This window comes from Myxine glutinosa, chromosome 3 (genome assembly GCF_964187855.1).
Source record: "Myxine glutinosa chromosome 3, kmMyxGlut1.1, whole genome shotgun sequence".
NCBI classification, from domain to species: domain Eukaryota; kingdom Metazoa; phylum Chordata; class Myxini; order Myxiniformes; family Myxinidae; genus Myxine; species Myxine glutinosa.
This window is the reverse complement of record NC_136263.1, coordinates 21,994,910-22,011,201: the sequence shown is the minus strand read 5'-3', so window position 1 is coordinate 22,011,201 and position 16,292 is coordinate 21,994,910. Positions and strand designations below refer to the sequence as shown.

General features: G+C 46.6%; 1 protein-coding gene across 1 annotated transcript in view; it reads left to right on the top strand.

Moving 5' to 3' along the window:
- Positions 1–16,292, top strand: part of RNF10 (ring finger protein 10) — a 69,436-nt gene that overhangs the window by 50,028 nt on the left and 3,116 nt on the right. The window contains exons 9-13 of the mRNA XM_068111249.2: positions 6,541–6,674; positions 8,673–8,790; positions 8,950–9,054; positions 11,612–11,892; positions 12,001–12,196. Of these exons, the coding sequence (XP_067967350.2) occupies positions 6,541–6,674; positions 8,673–8,790; positions 8,950–9,054; positions 11,612–11,892; positions 12,001–12,196 (834 nt within the window). The remainder of the gene's footprint in view (positions 1–6,540; positions 6,675–8,672; positions 8,791–8,949; positions 9,055–11,611; positions 11,893–12,000; positions 12,197–16,292) is intronic.

Here is a 16,292-nt window from a genome sequence, read left to right as displayed (position 1 = left end):
TCTTTCACCCATTCTGCTCCCTGGTTTACCCCTGAACTCCACCTGATGAAAACTCGTGCTCGCCAACTTGAAAGACTCCGCAATAAAACGGGTCTCACAGTTCACTCCCAAGCCTACAAGGACCACATACAACACTACAAAGATGCCCTCTCCCGCGCCCGCTCTGCCTACTACTCTCAAATTATCCACTCTGGCTCCGGAAACCCAAAAGCACTCTTCTCGACAATAAACAAACTCCTCCGCCCCCTGAACACCACCACCCAGTCATTCACAGTAGACAACTGCATCTCCTTCCTCTCTTTCTTCCAACGCAAAATTGACAACATCTACAACAGCTTGACCACCGCCGCACCCGCTCCCCCTCCAACCACCTGCCCCCCCTTGTCCTGCCATCCCCTGTCTCGGTTCTCCCCAATCTCTCCTACTGACCTCTCTGAACTCCTCATAGGAATGAAAACTGCCACCTGCACTCTTGACCCCATCCCCTCCAGCTTTGTCAAAGCCTCCCTCCCTGCTCTCTCTCCACTTATCATTGCAACAATAAACTCCTCCCTGTCTACAGGCATCGTCCCACCTTCCCTCAAAATTGCTGCTGTTACCCCCATTCTAAAAAAACCTGGTCTAAACCCTGACACCCTAAACAACTTCAGACCCATCTCCAACCTACCCTTTCTGTCAAAAGTTTTGGAACGCGCTGTAGCCACTCAACTCAAACATCATCTCTCTGCCAATAACTTGTATGAAACATTCCAATCCGGATTCCGCTCCAACCACAGTACTGAAACTGCTCTCCTCAAAATCACCAACGACCTTCTCCTCTCCTCTGACGCTGGCAACCTCAACATTCTCGTCCTCCTCGACCTCAGCGCTGCCTTTGACACCATCGATCACACTATCCTCCTCACCCGACTTGAATCCACCTTTAACGTCACCGGCACTGCCCTCTCTTGGATTAAATCATACCTCTCTGACAGATGCCAGTTCATCTCCATCAATAACTGCAAATCCCCCACTGCTCCCCTCCCCCAAGGTGTCCCCCAAGGTTCAGTTCTTGGCCCCCTCCTCTTCATCCTTTACCTGTCCCCGCTCGGTCACTTAATCCGCCGTCATGGTCTCCAATTCCACTGCTTCGCCGATGACATCCAGCTTTTCATCTCCACCAAGTCCGTCTCCACCGACACCCACTCTATCCTGACAAACTGCATCACTGAAATAAAATCCTGGCTTCAAATCAACTTCCTCAAGCTTAACTGTGATAAATCTGAAATAATCATCATTGGCCCAAAAACGCTCACAAAATCCACCCATAACTTTGCCCTCAACATCGACGGTATCCCAGTATCCACCTCCCCTCACATCCGGAATCTTGGCGTCATCTTTGACCAAACCCTTTCCTTCGACAAATACACTAAACAGATCACAAAGTCAGCCTTCTTTCACCTGAAAAACATTGCCCGTCTCCGCTCATCCCTCTCCTCCACGGCTGCAGAAACCCTCATCCACGCCTTCATCACCTCCCGTCTGGACTACTGCAATAGCCTCCTCTATGGTTCACCCTCAAAAATCACCAATAAACTCCAATACATTCAGAACTCCGCTGCCCGTCTACTCACTCATTCCCGGACCCGTGACCACATCACCCCCGTCCTTTACAAGCTTCACTGGCTCCCCATCCCCCAGAGAATCCAGTACAAAATCCTCCTCTTGACATACAAAGCCCTCCATAACCTGGCCCCATCCTACCTGGCTGACCTCCTCTCCAGACACACTCCCACCCGCAACCTCCGCTCTGCTGGTACCAACCTCCTGACCCCCTCCATCCGGACCAAATTCAGATCCTGGGGGGACAGGGCCTTCTCCATCGCTGCTCCCACCCTCTGGAACTCACTACCTCACACCATCAGAGACTCCTCCTCACTCACCACATTCAAAACATCACTAAAGACCCACCTGTTCAACGCTGCATTCAACATTCAACCCACAGCATTTAACCCCTGACTATCTCTTCTCCTTCTCCCTCCTTTTGCTTTAAATATTTCCCTATTGATTCTTGTCTTGTCTTTTTGATTCTTGTCTTATATATATGCCGTATATCGCTGCTGTTTGTTTTCTTGATTCTTGTCTTTTTGCAATTGTTGTTTTCATGTATTGTTATGCATTATGTTTTCCACTCTGTCAAAGCGCCTTTGGGCTTCTGGAAAAGCGCTATACAAAATAAATGAATTATTATTATTATTATTATTATTCTACTCAACGCAAGACTAACACAGGAAAAGGACTATGCTTACACATACTATGAAATAACTGAACTATCGCGAGGCTACGTGTTGTAGTGTGACTAAACTAGGAGGGGGAAAATTAACCTTTATTAGTACAAACTCAAAACCGCAACAATATATATATATATATATATATAATATATATATATATATATATATATATATATATATATATATATATATATATATATATATATATATATATTGTTGCGGAACCCAACGTCGGCCTCTGTTCCCCTTAGAGGGGGGATTAGTCCCCTCTTCTATAGCTGACCGATGTGGTCCCTGACGCTGCCCAGCGACCTCCGGAAAGGCCGGTGGCACAGCCCCATTCGTACCGCAGACAGATGTTAATTGCCGAGCGGTTTTAGCAACCGCGGCACGAACTATTAACAATGACTAGACCCGATTCCTGAACGTTGGCCAAATCGTGCCACAGGTATTCAATTTGGAAAAGACAAAGATGAAGGACAAAGACGAAGGAGCGTTTAATTGGTAAGAGCGCTTATAGCTTGGTTCATGTGCGTCTTCTCTCAGCACTCGATGTGAAGAAGAAGACAAAAGGTTGGAAATACGAATATTATTTATTACTACTTATTATGTACACGATGAAAAGTAACCAAGGAGGAAGGAAAGATAAGAAAATAAAGACAGAAAGAGGGACGGACCAGAAGGACACAGTGCAAATTAACTTAACTAAACAGGCTTAACTTATACCCCAGGACAAGACACACAGAACAAACTCACGTACACAGGAGGATGGAATGGCAGGAATGAAGGACTGGAAGGAGAGAGGAAGGTTCAGCTGGGGCAGATGGTTCGGGCTTGATCCCGCACGGGACGTCGGGCTGGACCTCGATGGCCACCGATGCCACCGATCCTGGTTCCCGCGGGGTAACGAGTCGAAGCTGCCTGGTGGAGCCGACGCTACTTGGTGGAGTCAAAGCTGCTGGTGGGGGGGGGGGGGGGGGGGGTCTGGCTTGACGGGTTCTCTCTCTCTGCTCTGCGGTTTCTCTCGGGCAACTCTCAGGACTCTCTTGGGTATTCACTTGTCCTCCCTCCCGTTTCTCTCCAACTCCTTTGAACTCCCTTCAACTCTCTTGAACTCCCTTCAACTCTCTTCTCTCTCTCGAACTCCTTGCAAAGGCTTCCGCGCCCGCTTATATAACGCCTCCGGCGATCAAGCCGCCGGCCTCCAGGACACGCCCATCGGTGAGGTCGCCTTGGCCCTGATTGGTCGTGAGGGCTCACCGATCCCGCCCTTAGAGGAGGCGTTGGCAAGGCCACGCCTTGTTCCCGGCGCTGGGCCGACTCCTCCCACCGTCTGCTCCGAGATGACCTCGTGGCTAATGGAGTCTTGCAGCGAAAAACCACCACCCCACAGCAGCAGCAGAATGCAGCAAACCGCCCAAGGCAGTTGGCAATTGACGAAAGGGGGGATGTGCAGGGAATCTACCTTATTCCACTTCGGTGCAATGCAGTATTAATTAATGGACGACACAGCCTTAACCTAATACACATAAGGAGATAACTACTGAACAAAGGAAATCTATTATTTGCTACGTGATTGTATATGGAATAACTACGGGCACGACCTTTGACCTTTATACACTGAATGGAGGAAGGAGGGTGATATTTTACAACACACAAAAAAAACACAATTCTCAAATCCATAACTATATATGTATATGTATATGTGTATATATATATATATATATATATATATATATATATATATATATATATATATATATATATATATATATATATAGATATATATAGATATATATATATAGATATATATAGATATATATAGATATATATATATATATATATAGATATATATATATATATATATATAGATATATATATATAGATATATGTATATAGATATATATATATATAGATATTGTTACGGTTCTACGCCGCCCTTCTTCCCTTTACCAGAGGGGGGATTAATCCCCTTGTTCTTGCTGGGCTTGGCGGAACTGAGGCTTGATAAGTCCCTTCCGGACAAACGCAGAGTAGGGTCTCGGGACCACTTCTTGCTCGTACCTAATTCCCTGCGCCGCCCTGGAAGCGAGGAAGCAAGCCTCGCACGAGCCACGTGTGGTTTGAGTACGCCGAGCGGATTGAGTACCACGTGGTCCGTGCAGTCTTAGTTAGTGGAACCCGATTTGAGCGATCCTATTCGTACCACGCTTAGCCAATGAAGAAACCACAGAAACGATCGAATGGAAGAAAGGAGGAACACAGGTTTAATTATTCCCACACGTATGTACAGTGATCGAGGACGCAGAGACACAGAGCAGCCTTAGTCAATCTTAACTTATCCCCTGGACTCGGGCCCGTCACACACTCACACAGGGAATTGCAGATGGGTAGATGTTCAGCCAACGCGTGGACGTGGTCGTCCAGAGACGGTCCCCGTCCAGCTCTCCACGGTCCCGGCACGTCCCGCGAAGATGGCAGGAACCTCGTGGCGCGTCTCCCGAACAAAGCAGATGATGAAGGGGCACGGCAAAGGTGGGACTCTCAGCGCAGCTGGCGATTACTCAGCCGTTTTCCTCACTCGCGCGACTTAAATGCACTGTATAGCGATCGGCCTCAAACTCAACCGAGCGTCACGTATTAATAGCGCGTCTTTTTGGTTCATGCACGTCGGGCTTCGCCGGCGTATCTTGTACAGCTCTCGGATGCTCACAGCTCTCGGACGCTCACAGCTCCTCTTCCTCGATCCTTCCAGGCTGGCCAGTGCGCGCGAGTTCTTTGCTCATCAAGTCTTTCGCTGCAAGTCCTTTCACCAATCCTTTTCGCGCGAGTCCTTTCAGGCAGCAGTCCTTTCGAGGACTTTGCGCAGCGGGTTTTATAGCTACACCCCCGAAACCTCTGGAACCCTCTCGAACCTTCTCACCACGCCTTGTGACGCAACGCCGCCGCCACTACCTCTGAGCCCTGATTGGCGGCTCGTGCTTACCGTCAGCGCTTCTGCCACTCCGCCCCGGGCCTCCTAGCCTGCCTCGTGTTAATTAGCCAAAATGAACCAAAGTTAGCGCAAAGGGGCATGAGGCTTAGGGTAGCTGGAAAGTCGGTAGAAGTAGGGCGTATTCTCCTGGCTCTACTCAACGCAGAACTAACAATGGAAAAGGACTAAGCTTACAAATACTAAGACATAACTATACTATCGTGAGTCTACATGTTGCTTGTGTGACTAACTATGAGGGGGAAATTTTAACCTTTATTAAACTCACTGTACAAACTCAAAACCGCAACAATATATACATATCTATATACATATATGTATAATTTTGGTGTTTATAAGCAAATATTTTTTAACTCTGAAGTCGCTTAAAGCGAAGGATTGCTGTATATTACCCAATATCAATAATGAAGAAATTTGTCCTTCATGCCAAAATAAATTGTACAAATAACTCGCACCATCGATCTGGGATAGCACGACGTGCTCCAGGTATCACTGTAGCATTCTCACGTTTGCCAATGCCGACTCTTTCCTTTCTTTTCTGGCTCTTGCATCATGCCTGCTGTTGATTCACCTGTCATGATGGCTCAATCGGTGTTGGACTTTGTAAAGTGGTGCACTAAGGCTGTGGAGAATGAATGTATTACCTCTGCCACCGAAGGTGGATGTAGGTTATGTTTTCACCTCTGTCTCGTTTGGTTGTCTGTCTGTGAGCAGGATATCTCCAAAAAATTGTGGACCGATTCAGACGAAATTTGGTGGAGAAGTTGGGTGTGCCCTGATTCAATTGATTCAATTTTCGTGAAGCTCTGGATCCGGATTAGAGAATTTTAGTGATTCAAATATATGACATATAGCATGATATTTCAAGGAGTTATGGACGGATTATGACAAAACTTGGGGGATGAGTTGGGTGGGTTCAAGTCCGGTTCAAAACGAGCCGATTAGATTTTGGTTTAAGTCCGGATCCAGATCCGGCCTATCGGTGGAATACAAAACGTAAACTGTTCAGCCTGGTGGAGGTATGCACTCTACCGAGTGCCGTTCTAGTTGACACTGTGGTTATCTCATCCAAACATTGACTTGCCATTTATTGGTCCATTCCGATTCCGATCAGTAAAGCGATTCCAATGTTAAATCGCTTTAACAGTGTAAACCTTTTTAACTATACATTTTGGGGCAGAACTTGTAAGTTGTAGAATAATACAGAAATGTTGGTTAATAAGGACCTTGATGTATTATTTATTTATTTTTGTTTTTTTTGTTTTAATTCTTCCATAGCGGAAAATGGGCAGCACATTTATTTACTTCCCTTGACCTGGCGGTGTATGCTGTCTGAGTATGGAACCCCAACTGCATGTCCAAATCGTTTCTCCGGCTCCCTCATCAGCAAAGAGGCCTTCACCATGACACAGGTTTGTACATAATTTGGCGTCCCTCACGTCTCTCAATATGCACACATCCAACTAGCTTTGTGTGATGCCCTTTTGTCCCTCCTCTGGGCCTGAGGGCTTTGGAAGTCTGTGGTCGTTGGAATTTTGTAGCTCGGCAAACCTTCCGACTCTGAAGTGGTTCATTCCTTGGTATCTGCATGTGCTTGTTTTGTTTTTTTAAACAAATCTTGCAAATATTACCACCTTTTTAGCTCACTTGGAACGTAGTTCTGGAGAGCTTATGGGATGGCATGTTGTCTGTCCGTCAGTCTGAGTCCGTAAACACTTGCAACTTTGACAAGCATTGACAAGTTGTCACATTGTCACATTGACAACAAGTCACAAGCATTGACAAATCTCACACTCTTACGATGTCTCTCCGAAAAGACCGACTGGACAACCCTCCCATCCACTTTCTGAATAATCCTCTCCAAGAAGTTCTGTCACTCAAGCTTTTGGGTCTCACTATCTGCCATGATCTTTCCTGGAAAAACCACATTTCAAATCTGGCCTCCAAAGCCAGTCGCCGACTGGGCATCCTCCGTCGTGCGAAGTCCTTCCTTGGCACACCTGAGCTCCTCACCACATACAAGGCTTTCATCCGCAGCTCAATGGAATACTGCTCTCCCCTCTGGGCTGGTGCTCCTGCCTCACACCTAGCTCGCCTTCGCGCTGTTGAAACCAAAGCATTCAGAATCATTGGAATCTCCCGCGATGAAGCTAACTCCAAGGGCCTCTCACTCACTCACCGCAGGCAGGTTGGTGGTCTTTCCGTCTTCTACCGACTCCTCTCTGGCCTTGCCCCCCCAGCTCTCTCTGGGCTCTGTCCCGCAAATATTCCTACAGGTCGCACAAGATCTGCCTGCAACCCTCTTTTGGTTAAACTGCCAAAATCAAGACTCTCTGCTCACCTTCACTCCTTCATTCCTCTTTTCTCCTGCCTCTGGAACAAACTCCCTCACTCTCTTCAATCCCACTCCACCCTCCAAGTCTTTAAAACAGCTGTTCACCACCATCTCTTATCTTCCCCCATCCAAAACCTTGATCCTTTCTACCCCCGCTAATTTCACCCCAATTCCACTTTTTGAAATACCAACTTCTGTCCTGGAAGTCCTTGGTGTCCTTGTGCTTTATACTTCTCCCTCCCCCCCCCCCCCCCCCTTCCCATGCCTCCTCTCCCCGGGCCCTCTCCCTTCCACACATCTCCCTGCTCTCGGATGTTGTGTTTGTGTGCTTCCCCATTTCTCCCTATCTTGTCTTCCGCTCCCTCTTTTTGTGTATTTTGTTTGTCTGGTCGATTTGTTTGTGAAGTAAATGTTAGCTCTTTCACGAGCCTCGATTCAGTATACAAAAAAAAAAAAAAAAAAAAAAAAAAAAAAAACCTCTTCTCTGAAACTGCTGAAGGGATTTGTGACCAAACTCGGCACAAATAATATTTGATATGTTGCAACTCAGGTTTATTCACGGCATTAAAAAAAAAATCTGGGTCCAAGCTGCTCTACCGGTGTGTCATAGTGGATCCAGGTTTGACCCCCCCCCCCCCCCCCCCCAAAATATGTATTTGCTTTCTTCTCTGAAATTACACACTATTTTGGTGAAACTTGACCACAACCTTCATCACCCGTGATATACCAAAGTTTGTTCACGGCATTAGACATATCGGGGTCTTTGGGGATCGGGGTGTGGTGGGGTGGGGGTCGGGGGTGGTTGACCTCCAAAATAGTCTTTTTTGTTGTTGTTTAAAGTCTTATGATTACGTTAGTATGATTGTACATGCTTCCCTGTCTCCCAGCGACCATTGAAATTGGTTTAAGATACCGTGGTACTGTTTTAAATACCTTTAGTCAGTGTAGTATACTGCTTTATTCTACCGGGTGAGCGCCGAGGCGTATTGCCCCTATTTTAAAATAAAAGTTACATTTTCCAAAATGTTATGAAGAACATGATTGTCCTGCAGATACTTTTTGTTTGCATCCACAGGCCATGCGAAAACGATTCAAGTACTTGGACCACATCCCCCTGGGTTGTTCATTTGTGTTTTATGAGCTGGATCTTGATTCGTCAGTCGTCTCTCCTGAAACTCTTCAATGCTTTTCCAGTAAGAATAGTCCTCACACTTCCGCATGCCACATCCGTACACAACTCGCGCTGATTTCCCTTTAGTTGTATCCATTTGCTGCTAATATCTATCCATTTACTCTTATCCTCATAGCTTTATCGTCTGGATTGCTGGTAATAGTTCTTTCATAATTTGCAGAGGAAATGGAAAAGCGAAGGCTGTCGAGGGTGCGGAAGGAGAAGGAAGAAAAACGCAGAGAGAGGCGAATAAGGTTGGAAGAAACAAGAGTATACGGCACTTCTTGTGAGTCTGAGCTGCTTATCACAATTGGTTGTGTGGTCACGTGATATAAATGTTTGGGTAAATAAATAAAATCTGGGGAAGGGAGGAAGATGACTGAAATATTGTTAGACGTTGCCTGTGGATAACTTCAAGAGACCACAGACGCTGACTGCAACCCTTAACCCGTGCCGGATCCTAACACCTAAAATCGCTTTGCTGTGCCGTTACCATTGGGAACTCGCACCAATTACCCACCGGGAATGCCATTCGGACCCCAAGCGGGATAAATCGGGACACATTCAATAATTTCTTACACAGCAAAGCAAGCAAGGCAATTGAAAGTGCAGAAAGTGACTGGAGGAATGGCAGTTGGGGAATTTCAAACGAGAACTTGGCAGGGAGTCGAGGCACACAAAAATGGCAGGGAAACATGGAACACGCATGGCAAGCAATTTACACCACGAGAAACACATGTACATTTTCCCTTGCCCTCTTCTGATCCTTAATTGAAAAAGGCTTCGTATTGATAATATTTCACCAACTGTTTATCTATCTATAATTCCAGTAATCTCTGTCTGTACGTTTGTACGTTTGTCTGTGACCGCTGTTTCTCGACAACCACGGGTCCGATATACTTTTAACTTGCCAGGTATATTGCTGGGGACCCGAGGATGTGCCTTTTCAAGGTTTCATATTAATCGGACAATTACTTACCGAGCTATGTCCAAAAAACGATTCAACCAATCAGAGAGCAGCGAACGATCGCGTGTGCCGAACGTGGCGGGCACACTCTGCCTCGGATGGCACATTTGAGAGCGTATTCATTTATTTCACGTTTGCAAACTATGTTGGCGTTAAACTATGTTTTACAACTAATAAAAACGAATTTGCGATTCATTCGCTTTCCTGCGCGTTTGTGCACGCGATGGCGATTTCTTTACCAAACTCCGGAAGCCGTTCGCTTTGGACCAAACCATTGCATGTAAATAGAGGGGGGGGATTGTCACCACTCGCAAGCCGTTCGCTTTGGACCAAACCATTTCATGTAAATAGAGGGGGGGGATATAATTTTAGATATAGATATAGTACGGGCATGCCCTAGTTTTAACAATTCTGAAAGTGATGTACATACAAATTCATCAACTGTCATGGCACATTCCCTTCCTGTTGAGATGATTACCCACACACATACCCAAGTCTAATTTGCATAACCAATAATAACATAAACGGACTTCCAACGAGAGATGATAATCGAAAGTCTCCTTCGGGACCATGCGTTTCAACCCTCCTGTCTATTCTCGTATCATCTGTCTGGAACGACGTCGTGGAAGGGCTTGAAATTGCGAAACACAAGTACGAACAACACCAAGCTTGAACATTGAAAATTGCATCAAGATGGAATGGAATCGACCACGAAATTGATCTTTATATTGCGCAGACATTCAGGAAGACATTTATGACACCAACACGTGCCAAAGTTCACCAAATTCATCCATCCGGGGCTTTCTTGTAATACCATGGAAGAGGAGCGACTCGTCGTTAAATGTTACTGCATGGTGTCCTGCAACAACTGGAATCCAGGAGATTATTAAACGGGGTTTTTAGAGATAAGTCCAGGTCGACTTTGTTCGAGTCTCATCGGCTCTGAGTACAAGATTTGTCGGAATGCCGATTTCGGGTGTGTGCATGTTTTTTTTTTGTTGTTGTTTTTTTTCCCCGGTAAGCCTGGTGTTGGCTTAGCGGTTAGGGTGCCGGCTTGGGATCCTAGGATCCTGGGTTCGAATCCCCGTCGATCGCTGAATTAATGCCAGGGTGGTTGACTCAGCCTGTCATCCTTCCGAGGTCGACAAATTGAGTACCAGCTTGCTGGGATGAATGATCACGGTGTGTACCCGGATTCAGAATAGGTACACCGTATCCCTGCACTCCGTAAGAGTGTGACCAAGGGTTGGCGTCAGGAAGGGCATCCGGCCATAAAAACATTGCCTCAAACAGGGAACCATGATTGTCATGGGGCCCGCAAGGCTAACCCCCGCTGTAGCGGGGAAAATGGTAAAAAAAAAAAAAAAAAAAATCCAAGCAGCTTGTTCATTACCTTTGCATGAGGATGCCAAAACAACTCCATTACTAAGGTGGCTGGAGTTGTTTTCACCCCTGTCTGTCTGTTTGTCTGTGAGCAGGATATCTCAAAAATGTGTGGATGGATTATCGGATGAAATTTGGTGGGCAGGTTGGGTATGTGGGTGGCAAGGACCAATTGATTTGATTTTGGTGAAGATCTGAATCTGTATACAACATATATTTTAAGTGATTCTTCACCATTGAGAGACTGGGCTGTACATACATACACACACACAAAAGACGGGTTATGACGAAACAAGGTGGATGAGTTGGTTTAGGTGACGAGAACAAGCCGATTAGATTTTGGTTCAGGTTCAGATCCAGATCCGACCTATCTGTGGGATACCAAATGTAAACTGTTCCACCTGGCTGAGGTATGCGCTCTACTGAGTGCCCTTCTAGTTTTGTACTAGAATATGCAAATGCTAATCTGCAGTATGCATGTTTCTGCATTCAGATACAGAATACTGCCCAGCCCTTGGCAGCTACACCCATTTTCCTGAAATTCAAAGTTCAAATCATCCCCTTCCTGCTCCATTGGATCCATCTGATTTTCCCGCCAGCCTTACCTCCTCCCCTCCAGCTGCCACTGCTGCTTCATCCCCTCCAGCTGCCTCTGCTGCTTCATCCCCTCCAGCTGCCTCTGCTGCCTCTTTCCCTCCAGTTGGAACTTCCTTTTCCTCCTCCCCTCCAGTTGTCACCTCTACTAACCAATCTCCTTGCTTCTCATTTGCTCAGGTATGTTTCTTGTATCATTTACACTCTTTTTCTGTCTTTTACGGCCATTCTTTGTCTCTTTCCCTTTCTCTGTCTACAATTTAAGCTCTCCCACTTTCTTTTATTCAGGCTTTGAGCCAGGGCCGAAACCAGAATAGGTCTTTCGTCGGCCAGAGAAAGGAGAGCGATGTCGACAGTGATGTCGAGAGTGACCAAGAGCACATGAATGCTCCCACGTACAGTGATTCATTCAGCCTTGCTCTTTCTTCGACATGCCCCCGTCTTGATCCATCTGCAGATGCACACGAAGAGGACAACCAAAATGGTAGGACTGGGGAGATGCTTCAAGGTAGGTGTTGGTGGATTTGGGAATGTGAGACAGCAGAAAAGTTTGGAATGTGGAGATTTGGGGAGCTTGTACATTTTCCAATGAAGATGACTGCAAAACGAAAAAAAGAAAATATGACTTTGCGGGGTTGGTGAGAAGTGTTTTGGGTCGATGAGTTAAGTAGGATTTTCATTTGATTTGCAGTTATAACATTTCATTCTATTCCATTCTATTCTATAATCTGGTTTTAGCTTAACGGTTAAGGTGACTGGCTTGAGATCTTGGATTTTTGTGTTTGGGCCCTTGTTGTGCTGTTGAAATAACATGTGGGTTGACTCGGCCTGTCATCCTTCCGAGGTCGGCAAAATGAGTACCAGCTCTGCATCAGCGCCACAGCCGCACTTCCAGAAATAATGCAACCCAGCAGCCACAGGCTGCATGCGAAACAACAACAACATTCCATTCTAGACTACATGACCAAATGTATGTGGACACCCGAACATCAAACATCTCATTCCAAAATAATGGGCATTAATATGGAGTTGGTTCCCCCTTTGCTGCTATAACAGCCTCCACTGTTCTGGGAAGGCTTTCCACTCGATGTTGGAATGTTGCTGCAGGGATTTGCTTCCATTCAGCCACAAAAGCATTAGTGAGGTCGGGCACTGATATTGGGCGATTAGGCCTGACTGTCGGGATTCCAATTCATCCCAAAGGTGTTCGATGGGGTTGAGGTCAGGGCTCTGTGCAGGCCAGTCAAGTTCTTCCACACCGATCTCGACAAACAATTTCTGCATGGACCTTGCTCTGTGCACGGGGTAAGTGCCATGCTGAAACAGGAAAAGGCCTTCCCCAAACTATTGCCACAAAGTTGTAAGCACACAGTTGTCTAGAATGCCATTGTATGCTGTAGCGTTAAGGTTTCCCTTCACTGGAACTAAGGGGCCGAGCCCGGACCATGATAAACAGCCCCAGACCATTATTCCTCCTCCACCAAACTTTACAGTTGGCACTATGCATTTAGGCAGGTAGTGTTCTCCTGGCATCTGCCAAACCCAGATTCATCCGTCGGACTGCCAGATGGTGAAGCGTGATTCATCACTCCAGATGACGCATTTCCACTGTTCCAGAGACCAAAGACAACGAGCGTTACACCACTCCAGCCGACGCTTGGCATTGGGCATCGTGACCTTAGGCTTGTGCGCGGCTGCTCGGCCATGGAAACCCATTTCATGAAGCTCCAGACGAACAGTTGTTGTGCTGACGTTGCTTCCAGAGGCAGTTTGGAACTCGGTGGTGAGTGTTGCAACCAAGGACAGAGAATTTTTACGTGCTTCGCGCTTCAGCACTCGGCGGTCCCGTTCTATGAGCTTGTGTGGCCTACCACTTTGCGGCTGAGCTGTTGTTGCTCGTAGACGTTTCCACTTCACAATAACCCACTTACAGTTGACCGGGCAGCGCTGGCAGGGCAGAAATTTGACGAACTGACTTGTTGGAAAGGTGGCATCCTATGACGGTGCCACATTGAAGGTCACTGAGCTCTTCAGTATGGCCCATTCTACTGCCAATGTTTGTCTATGGAGATTGCATGGCTGTGTGCTTGATTTATATATACCTGTCAGCAATGGGTGTGGCTGAAATAGCTGAATCCACTAATTAGAATGGGACCTGCATACTTTTGGTCATGTAGTGTATATTCTTGATTTGGTTATGTACTGTTGTGGCCAAACATATTGGCACCCTTGCACTTTTTTTCAAATAATGCACCATTTCTTCCAGAAAATTGTTGAAATTAAAAAATATTTTGGTATCCACATTTGTATTTCTTTGGTTTGCAGTGGAACAAAACAAAAAGAGATGAAAAAATTACAAAATCTTCGCTTATTCCACACAGAAGTCTAAAAAATGGGCAATATTATTGGCTGGCACCTTTTTTTTTTTTTTTTTTTGGTAAACAGAATCGAGGCTCGTGAAAGAGCTAACATTTATCACACAAACAAATCAAACAGACAAACAAAATATATCAAAAGAGGGAGCGGTAGACAAGATGGGGAGAGAAGGTGAAGCACACAAACACAACATTTGAGAGCAGGGACATCGGGAGATGTGTGGGAGGGAGAGGGCTTGGGGGAGGAGGCGTGGGAAGGGGGAGGGGGGTGGGAGAAGTATAAAACACAAGGACACCAAGGACTTCCAGGAAAGAAGTTGGTGTTTCAAAAAAGGGGATTTGGGGTGAAATTAGCGGGGGCAGAAAAGATCAAGGTTTTGTATGGGGGAAGATAAGAGATGGTGGTGAACAGCTGTTTTAAAGACCTGGAGGGAGGAGTGGGATCGAAGGGAGTGGGGGAGTTTGTTCCAGAGGTGGGAGAAAATGGGAATGAAAGAGTGAAGGTGAGCAGAGAGTCTTGATTTTGGCAGTTTAACCATAAGAGGGTTGCAGGCAGATCCTGTGCGACCTGTAGGAATATTTGGGGGACAGAGCCCAAAGAGATCTGGGGGAGCAAGGCCGGAGAGGAGTCGTTAGAAGACAGAAAGACCACCAACCTGCCTGCGGTGAGTAAGTGAAAGGCCCTCGGAGATAGCTTCATTGCGGGAGATTCCAATGATTCTGAACGCTTTGGTTTCAACAGCGTGAAGACGAGCTAGGTGTGAGGCAGGAGCACCATCCCAGAGGGGAGAGCAGTACTCCATTGAGCTGTGGATGAAAGCCTTGTATATGGTGAGGAGCTCAGGTGTGCCAAGGAAGGACTTCGCATGACGGAGGATGCCCAGTCAGCTACTGGCTTTGGAGGACAGCTTGGAAATGTGGTTTTCCCTGGAAAGATCATGGCAGATAGTGAGACCCAAAAGCTTGAGTGACAGAACTTCTTGGAGAGGATTATTCAGAAAGTGGATGGGAGGGTTGTCCAGTCGGTCTTTTCGGAGAGACATCGTAAGAGTGTGCGATTTGTCAGGATTGAAAGACATGTTCCACTTGTTTGCCCAGTCTGTGATTTTGTCCAGGTCTGCAGAGAGTGAGGAGGCTGCAGACTGCCGATCTGAGGGATGAGGATTGGAGCGACAGAAAGTAGAGTCATCAGCAAAGAGATGGAGAGGATTTTCAAGAGAGTCAGTGAGATCATTGATGAAGACCTGAAAAAGCACAGGGCCCAGAACACTGCCTTGGGGAACTCCAGCCTGAACAGGAAGAGGAGATGAGAGAAACCCATTCAGGGCCACACGTTGACTGCGACAAGAGAGGAAGTCCACCAGCCATGCATGGAGATTTCCATGGATACCAAAGGAGGAGAGTTTGGTGAGCAGAGCGGGGTGCCAGACAGTATCGAAGGCACGTGATATGTCGAGGGAGACAGCTCTAATTTCCTGTTTGGCATTGAGGACCTCCATCCATTGTTGAGACTGCAGAAGCAGCATGTCCAGAGTAGAGTGGCCTGGTCTGAAACCAAATTGATGATCAGAGATCAAGCCATTGGAGAAGAGGAAAGATTTCATATCCGAAGCAATGATGGATTCCATGACTTTGCTGATAATTGGGAGAAGGCTGATTGGTCTGTAGTTGCAAGGAATTTGCACATTTTTTGTGTAAAGCAGTGATGTTGGCTGATTTCCAAGCAGATGGCAGATGACCTTGAGCAAAAGAGAGGGTGAAGAGAACAGAGGGGGAGTGAAAGCAGAAGAACAGGATTTTAGGACCCGTGGGCTGATGCCGTCAGGTCCAGTTGCAGAATCAGAGTCGAGGGCTGACAGAAACTTTTCCACCTTGTCAGGAGGATAGGACACAGTGTCCAGGAGCAGCTGGGCACGACTGGGTATGGTGGGTACAGAGAGGGATGGGTTTGGGACACAAGATTTAGAGGCAAACACAGAGTTTAGGCATTCAGCTTTTTCACGTGCGGAGTCAGCTGTGTAGCCGTTTGAGGTAAGGGAGGGGATGGAGGGGTAACAAACCAGAAACAGATTTGACCAGACGCCACCAGGATTTGGAAGAGGGAGAGAGATAAGAGAGTTCGGTCTTGAGAATGGAGAGATATTGTTTCCTGGCTCTCCTGAGGGTGGACACACACTTGTTTCGGGCTTTGTGAAAGGAAATGAG